The sequence below is a fragment of the Meles meles genome, chromosome 2, assembly GCF_922984935.1.
Source record: "Meles meles chromosome 2, mMelMel3.1 paternal haplotype, whole genome shotgun sequence".
NCBI lineage: Eukaryota > Metazoa > Chordata > Mammalia > Carnivora > Mustelidae > Meles > Meles meles.
The window spans coordinates 36,770,345-36,794,071 of record NC_060067.1 but is presented as its reverse complement, the minus strand read 5'-3'; the positions used below and the strand labels follow the sequence as shown (position 1 = coordinate 36,794,071).

The 23,727-nt window shown below is 42.3% G+C and overlaps 1 protein-coding gene across 1 annotated transcript; it reads left to right on the top strand.

Annotated features, from left to right (window-relative positions):
* The first annotated feature begins 431 nt into the window (after positions 1-431).
* LOC123936816 lies at positions 432-13,015 on the top strand. The gene is made up of 5 exons (XM_045997383.1): positions 432-541; positions 9,793-9,915; positions 10,395-10,757; positions 12,603-12,685; positions 12,810-13,015. Exons 1-5 carry the CDS (start codon positions 432-434, stop codon positions 12,908-12,910), a joined length of 780 nt encoding a protein of 259 aa, XP_045853339.1. The 3' UTR covers positions 12,911-13,015.
* Positions 13,016-23,727: the final 10,712 nt, after the last annotated feature.

Genomic DNA, 23,727 nt, shown 5'->3' with positions numbered 1-23,727 from the left:
GACAAATGAGGAAACTGAGTTATGGAAACATTGAATGCTTTGTCCAGGTCATTAATTAGGATGTGGCAGGGACGGCTGTTTCCATGTCTATAGTTTACTTGTAAATACGTGTATGTCTGCGGTGTGATGTATGTATTCCTTTGGTTGACAACAGGTCAGGTGGTCTATTCTAAGGAACAGTAGTCAGTGAACATTCGAATCGGGACCTGGGCTCCAGAGACAGCTACAACACACGCTTCAGTTTCTATGTGTTTCAATCCCCATCTAATGCGTTGCCGATCAGCGTGGCGAATGTCAAAAACGGGTTTTCATTTGTGATCATCGTGGCTGGTTAAAAAGCATGATAGACTTCAGAAATGGGCTTGTGTGGTGCAATTAAAGGTATTGAACATATGTGGCTTGGCCAAACTATTTTAGAGACACTCCCCACGATGGCACAGATGAAATGCACAGACCTGGGACTCTTGCAGCTTTCACCCTCAAAGGTAAAGCTCAAGGCTAAGCCCCCAGCGGATTCTGTGTACATTCGTGAATTCCAAAGGTACTGGCTCACTCTCCAGCCAACACCAGCTCTAAAGCAAAGAGAGCCCCATGTCTGGGTATTTGGTGAGCCTGTTTTGAAAGACCTTATCACGCCAGGCAGCTGACTGAGCATCTGAAGGGACAGAAAGCTGGGCCTTCCTTCATTCAGTCTAACAAACAGTTTATAGACATGGCTCAGTATTCGCTTGTTGATAAACATTTGCTTAATAAATATCTATGTGGCAGAATGATACCCTTCTGGTGAGGTAGTGAGGTAGGGATTCACTCATGCTTGCTTCCTTCAAACCTGCTGCGACAATAGAAGGAACCAAGAGTTGTGTCTGATTAAATGGACTCAGATTTGTTTCATCGAATCTGATGAAGAAGAAGCAGTGCTCTGAACCACTAGGAGAGAGTAACACCTCTGATGGTTTAAAAAAAAAAAAAAAAAGAGGGAAAAGGAAACAATGAGTAGGTAAAACAATAAAAGGACAACCCAAGATTCTCAGAAATAGTCGTGGATGGCTGGTCGTATCACAAGAGGTTGATCTCTCTGAAAAGACGGGTGTGACGGAAGGGAGGAAAGACTGGTCAGTTCTCCAGGCTTTCTTTCCTGCAAGCCCCTCCCACACTCTCCTCTTCGGGTCAGTATCCCAGACACGGCCACCCCTGCTACTCTGGAACAAATGGAACCTGGCTAGCCCAGCCGAGATATTATCAGAAGGAAGTTGGACTGGGTACAGTACGTTTACTAATATTCTATTCTGGGTTTTTCTCATGTATGTGTAGAATTGACCTCCGGTTTTATTTTCTTACAATGTCTTTCACAGGTTTTGATGCCAAGGGTGTGCTGCCCTCCTAAAACAGCCTGCAGATCATTCCACTTTTTCTGTCCTCTGGCAGTTTGTGTAAAATCTTATTTCTTAAAGCTCTGGTCAAATTCTCCAGTGAAGTTATTTTTTTTTTAATTTTTAAGATTTTATTTATTTATTTGACAGAGAGAGACACAGTGAGAGAGGGAACACAAGCAGGGGGAGTGGGAGAGGGAGAAGCAGGCTTCCCGCTGAGCAGGGAGCCAGAATGCCAGGCTCGATCCCAGGACCCAGGGATCATGACCTGAGCCGAAGGCAGATGCCTAACGACTCAGTCACCCAGATGTCCCTGAAGTCATTTTAGCCTGTTGAGTTTTATTTTGGTTTGGTTTGGTTTTTTAAGGGAAGGATTAAATTACAGATGCAATTTTTTAAGAATTTAAAGAACTATTCAGATGCCTAATGTCTATTTTGCAGGTTTTTTCTAAGAATTTGTCCAACTTATATAAAACTCTTAAATATGTAATGGCTCATAATATGATGTTTTTAGTCTCTAAGGTGAAGCCCTTTTTTCCCATTTCTGATATTGGTAATTTAGGTCTTTCTTGTTCATGATCAGTCTCCCCAGGGTTTACTTTTGACTTTGCTGAATTTCTCTATTGCACATTGTTTCCCGTTCACTTTGATTTTTTTTTTTCCTACGAACCCAACACAGGGCTTGAATTCATGACCCTGAGGTCAAGACCTGAGCTAAAACTAAAAGTCAGATACAAAACCGACTGAGCCACCTAGGCATTTCCATTTTTATTTTATCTTTGCATTTTCCTTCCATCTGTTTCTTTGAGTATAAGTTGCTATTCTTTTTCTAATGCTCAAGATGATTTATTGATTTCCAGTGCTTTTTTCCCCTGGATCTAAACATGCAACGCAAATAGGACACCGTCCTATGGAAATTAAAACCCTATAAAAACAACCAGCTCTACCACCCTCAGGAAATTTTAAAAGTCAACACATCTGATAGGAATTAAATGGGTGCAGCTTGGTGTATATTTTACCATTACATTGTTTGAATTCTATCACTCAAAAACCCTGCTAATTGTGGCAAACTGAAAATATTGTTTACTGTTTTGTGTCTCCCCTAACCCATGCCTTCTGCCACCAGTTCCACCAAAATGACAGTGAATGGTTTAAAATATATATATATAATATATTTTATTATATACATTATTATTATATTAGATTATATACATTATATAACATTATATATATTATATACATATATTATATTATATTATATACATATATATGTATATATATATGCACACACAAGGACAAACGGAAATAAAGTGGAAAAGGAAATAAATATTTTTTGGGAGCTAGAAAGCTTATGAAATAGTGCTTCCTAACTTAGCCAACCAAAGGAGTTTGGAGTTGGTGGCTCTGGGGTGAAAGTGAGGCTGAGAACAGAAGGTACAAGTTTGTACAAGTACACAGACACACCCACTGAGACCTGTCAACCTTTACCCTCCCCCTCAGAAATCCAGAGGCTGACTCTCTAAAGAAGGGAGGCTAGAGAGACTCAGATTCAGTGACATCAGGGCAGGGCACCCAAAAGAAATTGAAGATGAAGTAGAATTTTACTTCTTAGCGGTGGGCCCTTATCCCTTTCCTCCTCTCCAGTCTCAGAATGCTGGCAGCCCAGCAAGATCACCCTGCAGAAAGTTCTGCCTGTTGGCAAGCTCTCTATAACCCCCAACCAACATGTACATACAAGGACATACGCACTCACACGTACACACTCACACACCCCCCACATAGCTTCCCATCCACTTTTTAGTGCCTCACTCTTATGTGAGATGGGAGCTAAGGATGACCAAACATCTGAGAAAACTTTCTAATAGGAAAACTGAGATTAAAACAAATGATATTTTTTTGAAGAGCACAGTAGAAATAGAAATAATGCAAGGAGCAGAAGAAAACCTCAGGATACTGTCATTAATATGCTCAGAGGGAAAAAAGAGAAGGAAATTAGGAGGTTATATGAAAGCCCTTGGAAATTAACTATGACAGCAGGCATGCAAAATACAATAGAAATGTTGGAAGATAAATTTTGAGAAATATACCGGAAAGTGGAAGAATATCAGAGATGGAAATAGAAGAGGAAAAAAAAAAAAAAAGAAAATTTAGAGACTAGACCAAAATTTACAATGTTTGAATAAGATAAAAGTTCTAGAAAGAGAAAGCAGAGGAAATAGAGGGATTGAAATATTCAAAGGTAATTTTTAAAAAATCCTCAGAACTGAAGTATGTGAGTTTTCATATTGATAGCTCACTGATTTCCTGTATAATAAGTTTTGTTTTTTAAAATATTTATTTATTTTAGTTTAGAAAGACAGCATGGGGGGAGGGGTAGAAGGAAAGGGAGAAAGAGAGAATCTCAAGCAGACTCCCCACTGAACACAGAGCCTGACGTAGGGCTCGATTTCACGACCCTGAAATCATGACCTGAGCTGAAATCAAGAGTCAGATGCTTACCTGACTGAACCACCCAGGGACCCCACCTGCATAATAGATTTTAAAAGTCCCACACCAAGACACATAATTATAAGATTTTGGAATTCTAAGGATGAAGAGAAGATTGTAAACGCATCCAGGGATGAAGTAATAAGACTCATTCAAAAAGATAAAAGAGACTTCTCAAGAGCTTCTCGAGAGCTGCCCCAGAAGGTAGGGAAAAAACAATGTCCTCACACCTCTAAGGGAAAAATATCTTCAACTTAGAATTCTATACCTTGTCCAGCTATCAATCAGGTATGAAGGTTAGGTAATTTTTTAGATATTCATAACCTAGAAGCTACTGAAGGTGTGCTCACTCCAAAGGAAAATGGAAAACGAGAAAACAGATCTCATGGGAGGGGGGAAAAAGGATCTATTGTAGAGGAGAACAGAGAGGAATTTTGAGGTTGATAGTAAAAGGCAATCCTGGGGGGCTTAGAGAACTGCCAGTCATAGTACAGTGGAAGGAGAGAGAGCCCTGGGAAGGATAGCTTCCCCTCAAACGTTTACACTTGTAGAACATAAGGAGAAGAGATTTCTGGTGGAGGGATTGGGAACGATTGAAGTCATGGTCCACGGAAAGTGAAGTGTGATGTTACGATTTATAATAAATATATATTTGGTCTTTGTCCCTGTTCTGGCACAGAGCTCCTAAAACCCTTGGAAGTTCCTACGTGGTTAGAGCAATACACGGGTCTTTTGTGATATTGACAAGGCGACTTTTGGAAAGCCCCTGTGGATGGGGGCTGGTTGCTAGGGAACAACCCACATGCTTGCAGGGTTAGACCTTTCAGTCCCACTCCTCTGACCACCAGGGAGGGGAAAGGGGCTGGAGGTTGAATCAGCCACCAAAGGCCAGTGATTAAATCAGTCATGCCTAAGTCATAGAGCCTCCACCATTCCCCAAAATGATGGGGTTTGGAAAGCTTCCCGGTTGATGAACACATGGATGGTCATGAAGGGTGGCATGCTTGGGTAGGACGCAGAAGTTCCTCAGCCTTTCCCCACACCTATGCAGCTGTCCTGTCTGGCTGTTTCTGAGTTATATCCTTTTATGAAGAACTGGTAATCTAGTAAGTAAAATGTTTCTCTGAGCTCTGTGAGCCGCTTTAACAAATTGACTGAATTCAAGGAGGCAGCTCTGGGAACCTCTGATTTATAGCCCATGGGTCAGACGCACAGGGGATAATCTGGACTTGTGATTAGTGTCTGAACTGAGGGGAATGGGGATCACAGTCTTGTGGGATGGAGCCCTTCACCTGTGGGGTCTGACACTGTCTCCAGGTACATAGTGTCAGGATTGAATCAAATTGTAGGACACTTAGCTAGTGTCCAAGAATTTTTTTTTTTTTTCTGGTGTGGGAAAAACACACACATTGGAATTGGTGTCAGACTTGTATTAAGCAAAAAAAAAAAAAAAAAAGTAAAAAAAATGGTTAACTCCAGTAAGGAAGAAAATGTGATCATAATATTCTATGTGGCTCAACCATAGATACTCAAGTTTATAATAATGTAAACACTAAATATAGGTCTTAAAAACTTATAATAAAAAACATACTGGGGGCGCCTGGGTGGCTCAGTGGGTTAAAGCCTCTGCCTTCGGCTCAGGTCGTGGTCTCAGGGTCCTGGGATCAAGCCCGGCATCGGGCTCTCTGCTTGGCAGGGAGCCTGCTTCCTCCTCTCTCTCTGCCTGCCTTTCTGCCTACTTGTGATCTCTGTCTGTCAAATAAATAAATAAAATATTTAAAAACAAACAAACAAACAAACAAAATACGTACTGGCCAGGAGGGGGAAACTGTATGTGTGTTTGTATAAATGGGATGGGGTATTATAACACAGCTAAATATAATGTTTGTATGGTAAGAAGACAATAGATAATAACTAAAAGCAAAAAGTTAATATTAGAACAGTGCCAAGCACTGTTAAAAGTGCTTTTTATGAATTAATTCATTTTTTTAATTTTTAATTTTTTTTTTTTTTTTTAAGTAGGCCCTATGCCCAGTGTGGGGCTTGAACTCATGACTTCAAGAGTCACATGCTCTACTGACTGAGCCAGCTTGGCATCCCCAATTGATTCCTTTTAATGCTCACACCAAACATAGGAGGTTGTGAAACCCATTTTATAGATGAGGGTATGAAAAATCGTACTATAAGCGTATGTTTTAGAAATAATGAGACAAACCCCAGGAGAAAGATCTTTAAGAAACAGAAATGGTCATCTGTGTGGAGAGGAAAGCAGGAATGGAAAGGGACAGCTGGTGATGGCTGCTTTTCAATTAAAGACTTATAAAACTATTTGAGGGGCATCTGGCTGGCTCAGTTGGTTATGCGTCCGACTCCGGCTCAAGTCATGATCTCAGGGTCCAGGGAACGAGTCCCGAGTCCAGCTCTGCACTCAGCAGGGAGTCTGCATCTCCCTCTGCCACACTCCCACCCCCTCCCACATGGGCTCTCTCTCTCAAATCATTAAATAAAATCTTTAAAAATTAAAAATAAATAAAACCATGTGACGTGTTAACCTTTGTACATGTGGAACATTGATAAAACTAAAAAACTAATTAAATGCACATCCTTAAAATATTTTTAACTAATAAAAGGAACCTACCTGTTGTAATCATTTCTATGTGAAAAACTTAGAGAAAGCAGCTCTCAGACTTCCCTCTTGTCAGCCTAGGCTTCTGACCACGCATTTCCCCGTCCTGCAGTACCCCAGCCCATCGTATACGATATGATACGAAATTGCCATCGTATCTCTGCTCCACGGAGGCTGGAAGTTTCTGGGGTGCAGAGAGACACCTACTCTCCTTCCAAGATGTTTAGCAAGTGTGTATACATACACACTTGCATATAAATTAGCTTGCCATCCAGATAATCTGGAAACTACATGGCCAGCTGCTGTACCTTCTGAAGAGATACCTATTAAATAAACAGACATAACAATGAAAGCCAATTATATCATCTAATTTTAATTACAACACAAAATTGAACATCACATTTATGTTGGCCAGTTTTAAGAATGACGATCCCACTAATATTTTTATGGAAAACAGTTACTAATTAATAACTGTTAGAGAAACAAGAATAAGGAAGGCTTAATTTATTATTCAAACTGCCCTGGAGTCCTTGTTTTCATCTCCCCCTAAGCCATTCATTTACTTCTGTGCTTTCTAAGGCTCAAGTTTTTTCCCTGTCACTCAAGGCAAAAACAGAGGACTCCTTAAATGATGTTAGGAACAGATCAGCTCCCAGATAACATGCAGCCCACCAAAGAAAGGAAGGAAGGAAAGACTAAGTCCTGGGGTAAATTAACCCGTGATGTACGTGGTTGGACTTTACCTTCAAGCTCCAAAGCAGTGATGTGAACAGTAAAAATCCACGACTCGTTTATTTGAGAGAAGGTTGGGGAGAGGGAAGAAGGAATCCCCAGGCTCTGAAACAAATAAGACTATATTTAAATGACCTTTGTTAAAAAAAAAATTTATCTATTTATTTGACAGATCACAAGTAGGCAGAGAGACAGGCAGAAAGAGAGGGAAGCAGGCTCCCCGCTAAGCAGAGAGCCCGATGTGGGGCTCAGTCCCAGGACCCTGAGATCATAATCCGAGCCAAAGGCAGAGGCTTTAACCCACTGAGCCACCCAGGTGCCCCTTAAAAGACCTTTTTTAAAAAGAGCCTTTATTTTTAATTTATCTTATTTTTAAAGTAATCTTTACACCCAACATGCAGATCAGATTTCCCAACCCGAGATCAAGAGTCGCGTGTTCTGCTTACTGAGCCCGCCAGCTGTCCCGAGCCTTTGTTTTTTAGAGCACTTTAGGTTTACAGCAAAGTTGAATGGAAAGAAAATGTAACTAAACAGAAAGTACAGATATTTTCCATATACTTCCTGTCCCCACCCAAGCCCAGGTGACCCCAGCATCAGCACAGAGTGCTACGTTTGTTACAATTGTAAAGCCAACACAGATATTGTTACAATCTAGAAACTGATACTGAATCTAGAAACCAACACTGACAACAGGCAAAGCCTCTAGTTTACCTTAGGGGTCCCGCTCAGTGTTGTACATTGTATATTCTGTAGGTCTGGATATATGATAACACGTGTCCACTATTATAGTAAATAGAGTAGTCTTAGTGCCCTATTGCCTATTTTGATAGGAAATAGTGCCTATTCGTCCTCTCCCCCCTAATCTTTGGCAACCACTGATTTTTTGTGTGTGATTTTTTTTTTTTTTTTTTTTTACTGCTTCTGTAGTTACACCTTTTTCACAGGTCGTATTAACTGGAATCATACAATCCATAGGCTTTTCGGATTGGCTTCTTTCACTTAGTAATTTGCATTGAAGTTTCCTTCAGGTCTTATTATGGCTTGATAGGATCCTGATTTTTTTTTCCTCTATGAATTTTTTTAAAATATTTTATTCATTTATTTGAGAGAGAGAACAGGAGAGGGGATAGGTCAGAGGGAGAAGCAGACTCCCTGCTGAGCAGGGAGCCGGATGTGGGACTCAATCCAGGGACTCTACATCATGACCTGAGCCTTAGGCAGTCACTTAACCGACTGAGCCACCCAGGTGCCCAGGATCATGGTTTTTAAAAGAATCTTTTCTACTACAATATAGTAGGTATTTATAGATATTTATACCTTAGAACTTTAGAGAAACACAGTACATTTCCACTTATCTCCTGGGATGGTTCTGTCTCTTTTTTACCTCCTAGGAGGGGGCGGTATCTCCCGGAGCCCATGGCTGGCCGTTCACTGACGTATTTAGTGTCCGTCATTGACCATGGTTCCAATCCTAGGGCTGAGTAACAACCCCAACACTTAGAGGTGCGGGGCAAACACTTATGCTCCCTGATTCTGTGGGTCCAGAATTTGGACCTAACAAACCGGGGACACCCGGTCTTGCCTACGATGACGGATGCCTCCCCGGGAAGACTTGATGGAATCATCTGAAGGTGCCTTCATTCATCTGTCTGGCAGTGGCAGCCGGCTCTCCGCTGGGGGCATTGTTTGCTCCCCACAACCCAGCGGCTGGTTTCAATGGTGAACGTCCCCAAGGGAGGGGGCATCAGGCAGAAGCCTTGTTTCTTTTTATAATCTAGGCTCGGAAATCAAGCATTCTGCGGGATTCTATTTGTTGGGGCGGTCAAGGAGTCACCCCGCCCCCAGGTGTCAGGGGCCAAGAAATAGATTCTGCCTTGAAACGGGCAGTGGAAAGTTTTTGGAAGAACGTGGGACACTAGAAATATTGCTGTTGCTGTTTTTGGAAAATACCATTACCTTTGTAGGGCAAGAGCTTTGTGAGGTCCTGGGGATTCCTAGTGAAAAGCCAGGAGTTCTGATCTTAACACTTTAAAGAAAGGGTACATGGAGAGTGGGTAAACTGGCCTTACCACTAACAATTTTAAGTTCTCAGGTAGTGAACAGCTGGGGTGCTTCGGAAAACATAGGAAGGACATCATAACCTGACTTCGGAGTTCAAGAAGAGGGTCACCGGGAAATTGTTAATTGTTGCAGAATCTCATACAATATCTCCTCTGCTTTTGTGAAAATACAGCCGTAGATCTCTGGGATCTCACTTCCACGGAGGCCACTGGGTTCCATCTGCTAGCTCGGAACCTGCGAATTCTTTCCTCCTAGCCCACTTGTCACTTTCTCCTTGAGAAAGACACCTGTCATGCCTCCCACAAGGTGGCAATAGGAGCCAAAGGAGGGCAGAAGCTGTGCCTCTGACCCCTGCAATCACCGGGAATTGTTGACCGCATTAGGAGACAGGGCTGGTTAGAATTAACCACTCAACCAGCTGGTGATGCAAATGGCCTGAGGTAAAAAATGACACAAGCAGAAAGGGCTGAATTGCCTAATGACTATTTCTATTTCCCTTCCTTCTACCTGTTCCAGGTTTTCAGAGAAGACTCAGGAGAGCACTGTTTGGGGTGTGGGGGAGGAAATCAAGGTCGTAACTTCCTTTTACACAGAGGAACGTGACAGCTGGAGAGAATTCAGTGACTCCCTCAAGAGAGTGTGGGTATTTTCACATGACACAAAGCACTAGAAAACATTCCTTGGAAATGTGTGAACAAGTGTTCGATTACTACTGGGGTTTTGGAAGATGATCAATCAGTTTCCTAATTCACAACCTAGCATTTGGGAGGCCACAGAGGGAGACCTGGGTGGGAATCACTACTTCTCATTAGTTACTGCCCCACAAGCGAGGACCCGCAGTCCTCCCCACTCTCCCTCCTCCCCATGCTCTCTCCACTGCCCTGAAGTAGACTCAGCTCCCTCGGGGCTGGGACAGGCCATGGAGGCTGCATGAATGATATACCCTTTTAATTTGCTTTTAATTATTGTGGCCTGGTAACCCTTCCAAAGACCCTTCACAGAGAGTAGTTTTATTTTTCCACTTATTAACCTCATTCACTAGACTGGAGAAAGAATCCCCCCTCCCTCCAGACCTCCCCTTTCATCTGACTAATTCCTTTTTTTTTTTTTTTTTCCAGCACCAGGAAAGTAATGTGTGTAAAACCAGCGCCAAGTACATTGTGGTTTCAAACCCAAGCCTGTTTGAAGCAGAAGCCCATGGGATTGTTCTATCTCAGCCTCCAAAGGATGGCCCCCTTGGCCTCACTCTGTGAAAGGGAAGGGCCTGAATGGCCCTTTGATTCAGCACAAATCCACAAATGGGGGAGGGGAGCAGGAGAGGGCCTGTCATTTGACACTGTCGGTGTACTCGGCCCTGGGCCTCCCCATTCAGGCCTCTCTGGAGCCCGCTGGTCTCCCCAAGGATGGCCTGTCTACATGGCCAATGCCCTCATTGCCCCAAATGCCTGGCTGTTCCCGGAGGTATACCAGCAGTCCCAAAGGTCTGGGGAATTTCATTTGCTCTGAGAGTGCTGTTCTCTGTAAAGTTCCTCCTCCTCCTCCTCATCCTCCTCCTCCTACACACACACACACACACACACACACACACACTCAAGCCTAGCTTCACTAAGCTGTTAACCATGTATTTGCTGGTAGCTTTTTAAAGTATTCACTGCTTTTGTGGTTTTTCTAAGAGAAAAGACAAGCATATCATTTGAATTAAGGCAAGGGCTTCACAAGGTTGAGAGGCAAATACAGTGTTGTGGTTATCGACCTGGGTCGTGGAAGGTGGGTTTGAATCCTGGCTTCACCATCTGTGATCTTGGATTATTTATTTGCTCTCTCTGCTCTTCTCTGGATGTGTTCCCTCGCGTATGGAATAACACCTCCTTCAGAGAGCCATTGTGGATTTGAACGTATTGCATACATATAAAATGCTTAGGACAGCGTCTGGCACATAGTAAGCATTGTATAAATGTTATGATATGATATGTATATGATATGTATATGATAAAGGTTGCTGGCTTGGACAGCAAGCTACAAAAATTGATTATATTCTGTTTACATGTGTGTGCAGCAAACAGTTAAAAGATGGCATTTTTAAAAGATCACATTGAAATCACAGGACAAAAATAAAATCTCTAGGAATAAATCTAACAAATGATGTGCATGCTACAAGAAGAAAAATATAAAATTTTGCCGAATGTAATTAGAGACTCTCCAGGGGGAGGAAGATGTATTATCTTGAAAACCTTCTTTCCTCCCATACTAATCTTTAATTCAAAGAAACTCCACACAAAATATTGATCAATATTTTTAGTGTGCACATGGGAAACTTGACAAGCAGATTCTAAATAAAGATTGAAGATGGGATAATTGAGAAGTGTGGTATCAGCACAGAAGTTGATGAAAAGAATAATGAAACAGAAGAGAGAATCCAGCAGACCGTTATGGAAACTTGGTCCATGGCAAAGGATCTCAAAGGATCCTTTGTAATCAAAGGATTACAGATCTCTGGGAAGAAGATGAAGTAGTCAAAAAAAAAAAAAAAAGGCTGCAGGGTGCCTGGGTGCCTCAGTTGGTTAAGCGGCCAACTCTTGGTTTCAGCTCAAGTCTGATCTCAGGGTCCTGGGATCCAGTCTTGCATGGCTCCATGCTCAGCAGGAAATCTGCTGAAAATTCTCTTTCCCTCTCCACACCTCCCCCCCCCCCCCACAAGTGCTCTCTCTCTCTCTCTCAAATAGATAAATCAACAAATCTTTAAAAAAAACAGGGGCACCTGGGTGGCTCAGTGGGTTAAGCCTCTGCCTTCAGATCGGGTCCTCATTCCAGGGTCCTAGGATCCAGCCCCACATCTGGCTTTCTGCTCAGCAGGGAGCCTGCTTCCTCCTCTCTCTCTCTCTCTGCCTGCCCCTCTAACTACTTGTGATCGCTCTCTCTCTCTGTGAAATAAATAAATAAAATCTTTAAAAGAAAGAAATCTTTAAAAAACCAAACCAAACCCAAACCAGAAAACAAACAAAAAAAGAAGGCTGGGCCAATTAGTCATCCATTAGCAAAGATTCAAAGTTGGGTCCCTGCAACAGCCAGACTGCGGACTAAACACTTAAATGTGAAAAACAAAATAAAGAGGACTATCCTTATGACATTCCTGGGTCAAAGAACCAGAAATGTCTTAAACAGGAGTTAGACACCACAAACCACAAAGGCAAAGATTGATAAAATAAACTGTGTTCAAATGAATTTAACATTATGTTACCAACTTAACATATTGTTAACATTTTAGTATGTTCTGGCTAACCAAGATAGGGTAATGGTCCTAATTTTGCACCCTCTCCTCCTAACAGAATACAAATACATGGATGCTCTTTCAATGGGGGCTTTGCGGTGCCCACCTGCGGAGTGAAGGAGAACACAGATTTCCGCCCAGGTGCGTTAAGTTTGACCACGTGGCCTGCATTGGCCAATGAAATGCAGGCTAGCGTAGACGCCGCTCCACAGAGTTTCTAAATGTTATTGCCTGGGCTACCTTGCTCTCTACCTACGTACCCTAGGAAAAACGTGCCCTGAGGAGCTGTGTCTGTCTTCAAGTGAGACGTTGGTAGAACAGACCTACCCGGACCTCAAGTCAGAAACACCACTGACCCAGCTCTGACCAAAAGAACTGGGACTTTGGAAAATAAATTCTTGTTGGTATAAACAATTGAGATTTTGAGGGTTGTTTTTATACAGGATATTCCAGCAATAGTTGACTGGCATATTAACTAATTCAAAAGATTTTTTTCCCCCCTGAAGGATGCTGAGGGCTTACAGAACCAATGAGGTAGAAGCTTGGAAACAGGCAAGGACCAGGATATTTCTGGAGAATAGGATTTAAAAAAAAAAATTTTTAATTTAAATTCAATTAATTAACATGGAGTGTACTATTAGTTTCAGAGGCAGTGTCCAGTGATTCATCAGTCTCATGGAACACCCAGCTCATTCCATCATATGCCCTCCTTCATGTCCATCACCCGGTTACCCCAACCCCCACCCCCTTGGGGGATAGGATTTGAAGACCACCAGGAAATCTAAAAGAAGGCTCCAGAAGACCAGGGCACCACTGTGAGGACGAAATAGGATTCTATTCTATTTCTTTGATCCTCTGGTCAAGACTGAAATACCAGAAAGAGTGTGTAATTATCTACTATTCTAAGATCCTGGGCCACCTCTCTACCCACTAAAAAGAAAGTGCCAGAATCTTAGTCACTGTTTCCCAGAGTATATCCACCAGTGGGAAGAAAGGATGCCTTGAAAGGAAATAATGTATTTTTTTTAGAAAGAGGGAATTGATACCGGGCAGCCAGAAACAAGAAATGGCTGAGACTCATGCTGACCAAGATACCTTCTGGTTAAGCTATTCCTTCCAATAAGGGCTATTAGAACAGAATACACACCAGAATGTGCATTTGTGTGGTCAAATGAGTAATTATATTTTTTACAGTAAACTTGTGTTTGCTCTTGAGAGAAGGCTGTCTGACTTTTTCTGTGTCTATGGAGGTTCAAACTCTGCATTCCAAGTGACTTAGCCAGGGGGCAATGCTTCCTGGGGATGGTCACCTTAGCCACCAGCTGGCCTTCTAGAGGTCTCCTCTGAGGTCTGATAACACAGAGGTCAAGAGGAATAGTCTAGCCAGCAGAGGAGACATGAAGGGTGTAGCAACAAGCAAATTGGTTGGTATGAGATTTTGCTTTGAAAACCCAAGTAATCAGAATGGGCTTTATCTCACATAGCCAACTGGGCATAATTGGGGGTAATTCTGAGTTGGAGAATAACCCTAACAAAACTGTGTTTTAGGAAAATTATTCTGGCCAGGGTGTATAGGCTGGAGAACAGAACAGAGACATTGGTCATAGACCCTGCCTCCATAGTGTAGATTTTCAAGCTAGAAGTATAGCCATTGGCAACTTTTCTGAAGTCAGTTTCCTTGCCTGCTACTCCCCAAAGTCTACCATCCAAGGCCAAGACCTCAGAGACCAGGTGAAAGCAGATGTGTTCAGGATTGTATGGTATGGCTTCAATAAGGCTGCAGGGTGGGGGGTACTTCTACATTGGGAATTCCCAGCCTTCGGGCTATGAATTCTTTGGAGAGCCTTGGAGCTGTTGCAAGAGGCCACAAGTCTACATGTACCCAAGCAGTCTGAGGCTGGGTAGGTAACAAATCATATACTATACATCTGCACTACTTTTCCCAAAATATATATAGAAGCCACTGGGTTTCATTCAATGCAAGTTCCTTTTCAAGAGTTACTAGATTCATCATAATAGTTTCTTGTTATAGATTTTTCTCAACCAACGACTACTAACAAAATTATCAGATGAGGAGCTACAGAATAGAGATAATATGTATCACCTGCCTCGCTAGCATGTAGAGTTTAAGTGACTTAATGCATGCAGGAGCTTTGACCAGTGCCTGAAGCAAAGTAAATGTTCAGTAATATCAAGTATATTATAAGTGATCGTCATCCCTGAAAGGCGAGCGCCACTCATTTGGATGATCTCTAAAGCCATCTTGTGTCTCTGAGTTTTAATGGCGTTGTGAATTTTATGAAAAGTCTTATGAAGGGTGAAGAAATGCTTTGAGACCTGTTGTCCTGCTGTTTCCATTGCAGAAAATGGGCAAAGCCTATCTGCCGTGCTATGCTTCAGCAGAAGACATCCTTCGAAGGGAGGGCCTCCATCCCTTTAATTGACAGCGTGGTGGAGACAGGCTGAAGGCGGAGACCTCTGGGCGCTGGTACTAGGGTCACCTGTCGCTCGTGATGAATGAACCTACCGTCCTTAGACGCAGCTTGTCTGCAACTACCAAACTAACCACCAGGTGTCGCTGTGACCCCAGAATTTCACACAAGAGTGGGCCCTTCAGTGGGGGCGAGACTTGAGCTCATTTGTAAAGTTTTCCTTTCCCAAGTTTCTCAAACTTTATTGTATATAGGAATCAGCGGGGGCGCTTGTTAAAATGCAGATTCTAATTCAGTGGGTCTGGGATGGATCCTGAAATACCGCATTTCTAACGAGTTTCAGGTGAGACCGCTAACAAGCTCGCAGGTGTGATGCCGCCCACGCGCAGCAAGGTTCTGGCTTTCAAGCGATTTCCCCTCGTTTCCAACTGTTTCTTTCCGTGGTTTCTGATTTGGCACAGGAATAAGAATTGAGTCGACCCGAAAAGCGGCTTCCTTCTGTGCCTTCCCGAGGTAGTGAAGAGGAAAAAGAAAGATGAGAAACGAAGGGGGGGGGGTGAGAAACAACAAAAGAAATATCAGGGCAGCCCTCTTGCAATATCGCAATGCCCTGAGTCCCTTGCAGGTCCGCACTCTGAAGGATGACGGATGGGACAGGTGCCCCGGGTCAAGGTGAGCTCTGGAGAAGGTCAGACTGGTTTTTCGCTGTACTTCCTTCTCTGGCACAGGGGCTCATTAAGGCATTTATTGCAGAATTTACAAAACAGTAAGTGGTCAGGTGCTTCAGCAAACCCTGTAAAGCATCCCGCTCAAGCCAAGGCGGGGTTTCTGATAGAGCCCATCTAATTGGGGTGCAAAGAGCCAAGCTGAGAATTGAAGTGAACTAAGGGGCAGAGACGCTTTGCTGGTGGTATTAATCTTTATTTTATTTTATTTATCTGACAGAGAGAAATCACAACTAGGCAGGGAGGCAGGCAGAGAGAGAGGAGGAAGCAGGCTCCCTGCGGAGCAGAGAGCCCGATGTGGGGCTCGATCCTAGGACCCCGGGATCATGACCCGAGCCGAAGGCAGAGGCTTTAACCCACTGAGCCACCCAGGCGCCCCACTGGTGGTATTAATCTTGCATGCACAATGCGATCTGTTTTAATGTCGAGAACTTCTGCTTTCCACACCCGCAAGGGCCCTTGGGGGGGCAACCAGTGAAGTGAAACTCCTGTAAACCCCAGGGCCGGGGCGTTTGACTTCCCTGGGGACGTCGTTGCTTTAAGGTTAGACGCACACACTGCAAAATGAGAAGTTACATTATAGCCAGGGCCTGCAGTGTTTCTTTTTCTCTTGGTCCTTTTCTCTCTTTTTCTTATTTCTTTTCTTTTCTTTTTTCCCCCTCTTCTTCTTTCCTTTCTTTCTTGGTTGGGTTTTTCCTTTTTAAGGACCTTCTTATTTCTTTTTTGTTCTTTTTAGTTTGATGCCTGAAGCTAAGTTTTAAGCATAAGAGACTTAAAAATAAAAAGAGAAATTCCATCTTTTCCATTTCTAGCTATTATATCAAGCGAATTACAAGCTTATCGAGCTTCCTGCTTATAAAGCCTCAGGAGGAAATTAACTCTCAGATTTTCTAATGTTCTGACAATGGAGAATGTATTCATTCCCCTCCTCCAGCCTCTCCTGGGCTTCCTTATGGGGCAAACCTCCCCGTCCAATTTGCTTTATAAAATATGTAGCAGTGTGGGGGCGCCTGGGTGGCTCAGTGGGTTAAAGCCTCTGCCTTCGGCTGGGGTCATGATCCCGGGATCCTGGGATCGAGCCCCGCATCGCATGGGGGGGTGGGGGTGTGTCTCTGCTCAGCGGGGAGCCTGCTTCCTCCTCTCTCTTCATGCCTTTCTGCCTACTTGTGATCTCTGTCCAAATAAATAAATAAATAAATTTAAAAAAATATGTAGCAGTGTGTTCTAACTGAATCCAAACTGGGAATCAAAGTTGGGCTGTTTGGAGGCTGTTCACTCCCTCCCTGTTTACATATGTATATGAATGTGCATAGGTAGGAGGAGCAAAGAGTACTTGGTGGAGGCAGGGAGCGGGCTTGCAAAGGAGAGGTGGGAAGGAATAAGGAAAATGGGAAGAACGGAGTGTTAATCATACTCTTTGCCCCCCTGGAATGGTTTGGAGCTCCCAGAAAGGTTAGGAGCGAGTGCTGCACAAACAGATTTCATGAGAGATTCAGTAAAACTCTGAATCCCAGAACTGAGACTTTGGGGTGCTGAGATGTCCATACCCAAGGACTGAGTTGTTTTGTTTTGTTTTTTTTTAATCTTGCATGCCATATGTAATTCAACTATTCCCTTTCATTATGTAAATCACATGCTTGGCTTGGGGGAGCAGTTTTTTTGAACTTGTTGCAAAGACTAAAAAATAGGACATGACTTTATGGTCTCTGCACGATTGTGAACCCTGGAAGGACAATGGACAAAAACTGAAAGGGAAGCAGCAAAGGACCAAAATTTATTTTTTGCCCAATTGGCTAAGTACTCCCCATTTCACACTTCTAAATCTACTATTAAGTATCAAAGGATTTAGTGATTTTTTTTTTACTTCTGCTTTTCAGAAAAATATTATAGAAAAGAGCCCAAATAAGTATTTGGAAATGGTTCAAAAATGAACAGAAGTTTTAATTTCCGTGTTATAATAATTAGAGAAAATGTTCACCAGTTCATTAGGCTGATTACACAGACTCATAGTACTATTTTTATTGTAATGAATATGCAGTGTCTTTCCTCTTTCATTAGTGCCTCTTTAATCGTGAAGCTTTCGGAGATGATGTATATAGCCATTTTTTATTTTTTAAAAAGTTAATTGACTGTTATCTTACTGATTTGGTGGCTTACGATGTATATTTAGTGTATCCAACGGAATAATGTTCTGTTTTGTTTTTAGACGTTTATTTATCTATTTTCTAACAGGGTCATTTAATATGACATTAGATTTCAAATTATCTTTAAGTAAACTGTGAATGCTGGTATGACTGTCTTGTTTTTCTCTCCAATTTTTAAAATCAAGAATAATTGACATATAACCTTGCATTAGCTTCAGGTGTAAAACATGATTTGAAATTTGTATATACTCTGAAATGATCACCACAATAAATCTAGTTAACATCCGTCATCATACGTAGTTACAAAACCTTTTTTTCTTGGGATAAGAACTTTTAAGATCTACCCTATTAGCAACTTTCAAATATGGAATACTTTATTATTATTAATTATAGTCATCATGCTGTATGATATATCCCTTGGACTTGTTGATTTTATGACTGGCAATTTTACCTTGTGACCCCCCCTTCATCCATTTCACCCACCACCTACCAGCCTTTGGCTACCACCAATCTGTTCTCTGTACCTATGAGTTTGGTATTTGTTTAGTTTGGGGATTTTTAGACTGCACGTGTGAGATCAGCCTTGTCTTTGTCTGTATGACTTATTTCACTTAGCTTAATGCCTTCAATGTCCATTCATGATGTTACGAATGGCAGGAGTCCTTTCCCTTTTTATGGCCAAATAGTAGTCCATTATTTATTTCTACCACACTTTCTTTATCCACTCATCCATTAATGAACACTTTGGTTGTTCCAATATCTTGGCTATTGTGAATAATGCCGCAGGGAACGTGGGGGTGCAGATACCTTTTCTAGTTAGTGTTCTCACTTTCTTTGGAATTGCTGGATCATATGGTATTTCTATTTTTGATTTTTTGAGGAACTTCCATACCGTTTTCCATGTGGCTGAACTAATTTACATTCTCACCAACAAGGAATTCCCTTTTCAAGGGAACAAAGCTTCCCTTTTCTCCACATCTTGCCAGCCCTTGTTGTTTGTTGTCTTTTTGTTAATGGCCCTTCTAACAGGTGTGAAGTGGTATCTCATGGTGGTTTTGATTTGCTTTCCCTGAGTGAGTGAGGCAGAGCATGTTGACCTGGTGGGATTCTGGATTCCAGCATTGCAGCTTTGGAATGCTGGGATGTTGACACCCTGTTTCGGGAAGCATGGCTCCTTTCCTCACCTCAAGGATAAATGAATTGGGGATTATTGGGAAAAAAACACCTCAGCGTGGACATTAACATCATCTAGGAGGCCACATCACTCAGCCATGTCAATAGCACAAGGCTCTTTCAAGAGCTTTGAAAGGCCGCAGGTCTAGCCACCCAAGTTAGCAAAAGTGGGCAGACGACTTTGGTGGCACCAAAGGGTGACTGTAGCTGACAGTGTGATGTGTGAACAAAACTGAGGCTCCTTGGGATCTCCGAGAGCTACTCATGGGGACCTTGACAGGAGGACCAGAAGTCCTGCTTCATTGGGTGGGGGCAAGAACAAGAACTTGGGGGTCCTTGATGTTGATGTGCCTTATTTTAGGCGCAGTGAAGCTGGCAGGATTTGGGTTGTACACTAAATGATGAGAATTACTCTTAAGCAACAAGATACCTCCATCCAAAATTATTGTAGCAGGAAGAAGTATTTTCATGGTGAATATAAATATGAATGAAACCAATAGTTAGCAAGGTCTTGGGAGGAAGCCCAGCATGGTAGATATGAAAGCAGGCTCTATAATCAGATTGCCTTGGATTTGTCATTTTTTATCCATAAAACCTTAACTTGGGGCATTTGTTCCATGAGAATAATGATAAATTTGAATTCATGAGTCTATGAGAATTAGCAAGGGTAACTCACAACATCCTTAGAACAATGGTGCATATAAACCTTAAGAAGGGTTAGCAATTTGTATTATTATGCATGGGGTCATCATACTAAAAACAGTACCATGGAGACTGATTCAATTCTTTTCCAGAAATCAAAGAATCAGGAGGAGGTTGAGGACTGGTGGATCTCTGCTCTCTCCAGGACTAATGAGTCCAGGAATCAAAAGAGGACATTGGTCCTTGTGGACAATTAAAGCTAACCTAGTGTATATATATAGCTTCTTTCTCTGCCCCGTTTTTCCTCCCCGGACCAAAGGTACTGCTGCCAGAAAGTTAAATACTTCAGGTCGTTAGGTTTAGAAAGTTCCCAGGGACAACTAAAAATCTAATTTCTTCCATAGGGAGAACAGAACTTAATAATGACATAACCCATCATTGGGTGGTCATTGGGTTATGTCATAACCCATCACGACATAAAATAAGAAATGTCCCTCTTCCTTTCAATTTTCTTTTATAAAAACCATAGGAGAAACTTCCAATAACCTTAATAGTATAGTACTGGAATGTGTCTTTGCCCCTGGTTAGAACCTTCACTCTTACCACTGGATTTCATCACATGACCCATTAACACTTGGGACAAAATTCTCCTGCTGTCAAGGACTTATGCAAAAACCAAAACAAGTTGAGCAGCTAAGAAATAAGAAGCAAGGTAAGTTCTGGCTGCATAAGGCAGGATAGTTTTCTTCTCAGAGGTGCCTCCAAGGGTTATGGAAAAGATTTTTTGCAATGTAGGGCTCCTTTCTCTATAGATAATTTGATTTTAAAAATAATTCAAAATATATGGATCCATGAGAAGTATAGTGTCTTATTCATGAAGATGGATAAAGAAGAGTTACTTGTCCAGTTGGCACATTGAAAGATTCTTTGTAGGGTCCAAGCACCATCTCTTCCTGTTCAAATCCAGGATCCATCCCTTCAGGCATTTTATTGTCCAATGTACTCTCCCTGATTAATGTACTCTCCCAGGAGAAAATGGTAGCAGTGCTGTGATTAATCACCAGGACTTGGGTCTTCAGAGCCTGTTTACATTAAACAGGGTAGCTCTTCTTGCCTCTGAAGTTCCCCTATAGCATGTCTGTAATGCTGGTCACATTATTAGCCATGATACGGTATCATCCAGCCACACTGCCTTCCAATGTCTCTTCCTCAAAGGTTGGTACTATGCTTCGTTGATGTGAGCCTTCCCCAAAGTATGTAGGTAAATGTGAATCAATATTCCTTTTCTGGTCCTGTTTACCACTCAGCATTGTATGGTATAAATCTAGAACAAGGTATTTTCCAGTCTTGTCTTCTCTTGGACTCTTGAGGTAGTAATCGTCATGTTCTCAGAATGGGAGCTCTTTTGACGTTGACTGAACCCTTGCCTTCCACACACCAAGACCAGTCGGGGGGTTAGGGAGGGATTCATGTGTGAAGAGGGAAGCATGGTCTTCCCCCTGTGAGATATGTACTTCCCTCTTCAGCATGTTAAGATCGGAAGAGCATAATGTCAGTACAGCAATGGCAGATAAGAGAGGACATTGCCTGGAAGGCGCATTGGTGTTTAGTCTGAAAACCATCTTTGAAGGACTACCTAACACATGCCACAGAGCTTGCAGCAATGGTGGTGATCGCCCTGGATGCTAGAAGTTGCAGAAAGAAGAGGAGTGCAGGGAAAAAGACACCTGCCACCATGCTTGTTATCCTAAGGTCCTATAGACAAGAGGCAGCACCAGTCAAAACACAGATGGACACCAACCCACACTGGTGGCTCAAGCCCAAGGGTTGGCGGTAGACTATTGATAGCTCTGACCCCTGAAGTTACCTTGTGTTCACTGTGAGAGTCACCCCCAATCAGTGTGTTAACACTATTCTGGTGGCCCAATCTTTAGTTATCCCACACTGCTTCAGCCAGCAGGAGTCATTTGCTTGCCAGATTGTCAAACTCAAATCAGGGCTAAGAGAGACTCTGAGAGGACTACAGACTCTGAGAGGACCCCATAGACATGAGTTCCAGAGTTCCTCAGAATACCTGGTTGACGTGGTGTATAAGACAGAGGATCAGAAGACATCTCGAAGGGGACAAATGAAGACCAGCATCCATGTGGGTCTGGGCCTGGGTCAGGGATCTCTCGCTTGAAGAGCACTGCCAGAATTGGCAGTACCAGACCCTAAGAAGGACTTAGATATTCAAGGAGGCCTTTCCTAAGGGCTGGGATGAGAGAAGAAAGGTGAGGCAGTAGAGAGAAACTGCAGAGTCCAGGCACAAATAATTATGAACGGTATAAGCAGGATATGCAAGGAGCCCAGTCCAGGGCTCCATTACTGAGAATGGAGACAAAAGGATCAATATTAAAAATAAATACAAAAAGTAAGAGGCACCTTGCCTTAGATAGGAAAGAAAAGCCTCTTCAGTCAAGGAGTTGAAAAACTAATGTTTAACCTCAGGCTTAGGTAAGACATTTAAAATTCCCAAGCCTCAACTTCCCCACTTAAAAATGAGTTATGCTTGATAAGCTCTAAACTCTCACTCAGTTTAAGTATTCCTAGTCCATACTCTTCTTGAACGATTCATTATAATTCATAAAGGAGTTGAACCTCATGGAACATTTGCCATAAATCACATTTAAAACTCTTCTCCCTCCAAACCAGTTGGAATTAGAGGATTATAATCCCAGGTTAGTGTAGACCTCTTTGCCAGGCTTATAGAATATAGAACATAGAACATTGTCAACACTGGACTCTTGGCATCCTGAAGAGATTGTAATTTATCTGCAGAGAGGCCCAGTGTCTGGGAAGGTACCCTGAAGAGTCCAAGACAGATTTGAACAATATTGATAGAGCTCACCCTTCTTGGAGGGTGAGGGGTGGTGGAAATGGAAGAAGCTCCAGGTTGAAAAATGACAAGGAAATGAAAAGGAATTTACTACTTCACAAGACCTGAAATCATTTTCAAAACATGATCAGAGTCATTACACTGTGATTACAATGATCAGAGTCATTGCATGTGCAGCCGTGTAATGCTTATTTCCTCACCAATGTCATGGTTGAGGAGAGTGGGACCCTTGATGAAATCCAGAATGTTTTGGGTAAAAGTATATTATCAGGTTTGCACGAGGCTAGGTGCTACCTCTCTCTAGTCCCAATGTTAAACTTAGGTAAAATTCATTTTCCAGTGTGAGCCAGAAGAGTCAAAACCAAGCAAAGTAGGACATTTTTTATGGTATCTGAGTTTCTGAGAGAGGACTAGTAGAATAAACTGATAGAGAAGATTTAAGTGTAGTCAAGCTGCTGAAACAAGAAGTTGCTGACAGCTATGCCTGATGAGTGTGTGGTTTTTTTGTTTTTTTGTTTTTTTTTTTAGTTCTGATAGAGTACATTTATTTTTAAAACTATATTACTAAACTGAGGATTCTACCATGGAATAATTCAATCGTGGTGACTTTAGGGCTAATGTTACCTACTTTACATGTTCCAAATTAACTAACCATTAAAGGTAAGAGTCTCACACTGAGTCATTTACTCAAAATTTACAAAATCCTCCTAGAGCAACTGTCTGACTCACCCAGAAGCCATGAGTCACACTAAAAACAGTGGCCCAGATGCTGAAAGCCTGGTTGGAAATGCATTCTCCCCATTCTCTGCTCTCTCTGCTCTGTGATTTCCTTGGATTTACCCTTCTACCAAACAGGTTATGAGCTCAGTAGGACAGAAGAAGAGAGACACTCAGCCTCCTCCCACTGGTCATTAGCCAAATGGCAGCACGACCTGGCTTGGAGATTGACCCAATTCTGTCCCCACACTTTCAGGTGGACCATCTTCACTACAATTTCTCAAATGACTACTAGCATGAGGAATTGATAAGACTACAACTATGAAGAAATAAAATAGATGTAAAACCCAATTTTACCCTGCTTAGGAGATTTGTTTTATTAGATTGAATAAAATAAAGTAGACATTCTTATAGGCCAAGAGCAACCACATACTGGCAATTTCACATGACTCAGGCTATACTCAGAAATTCT

Excerpts from the sequence above, each read along its gene's own strand:
- LOC123936816 (XM_045997383.1), top strand. The coding sequence starts at position 432 with ATGGCACAGATGAAATGCACAGACCTGGGACTCTTGCAGCTTTCACCC. Across the intron at positions 542-9,792 it reads TACATTCGTGAATTCCAAAG|GTTTTCAGAGAAGACTCAGG; the intron begins GTACTGGCTCAC and ends TACCTGTTCCAG. Across the intron at positions 10,758-12,602 it reads GTATACCAGCAGTCCCAAAG|AATACAAATACATGGATGCT; the intron begins GTCTGGGGAATT and ends TCCTCCTAACAG.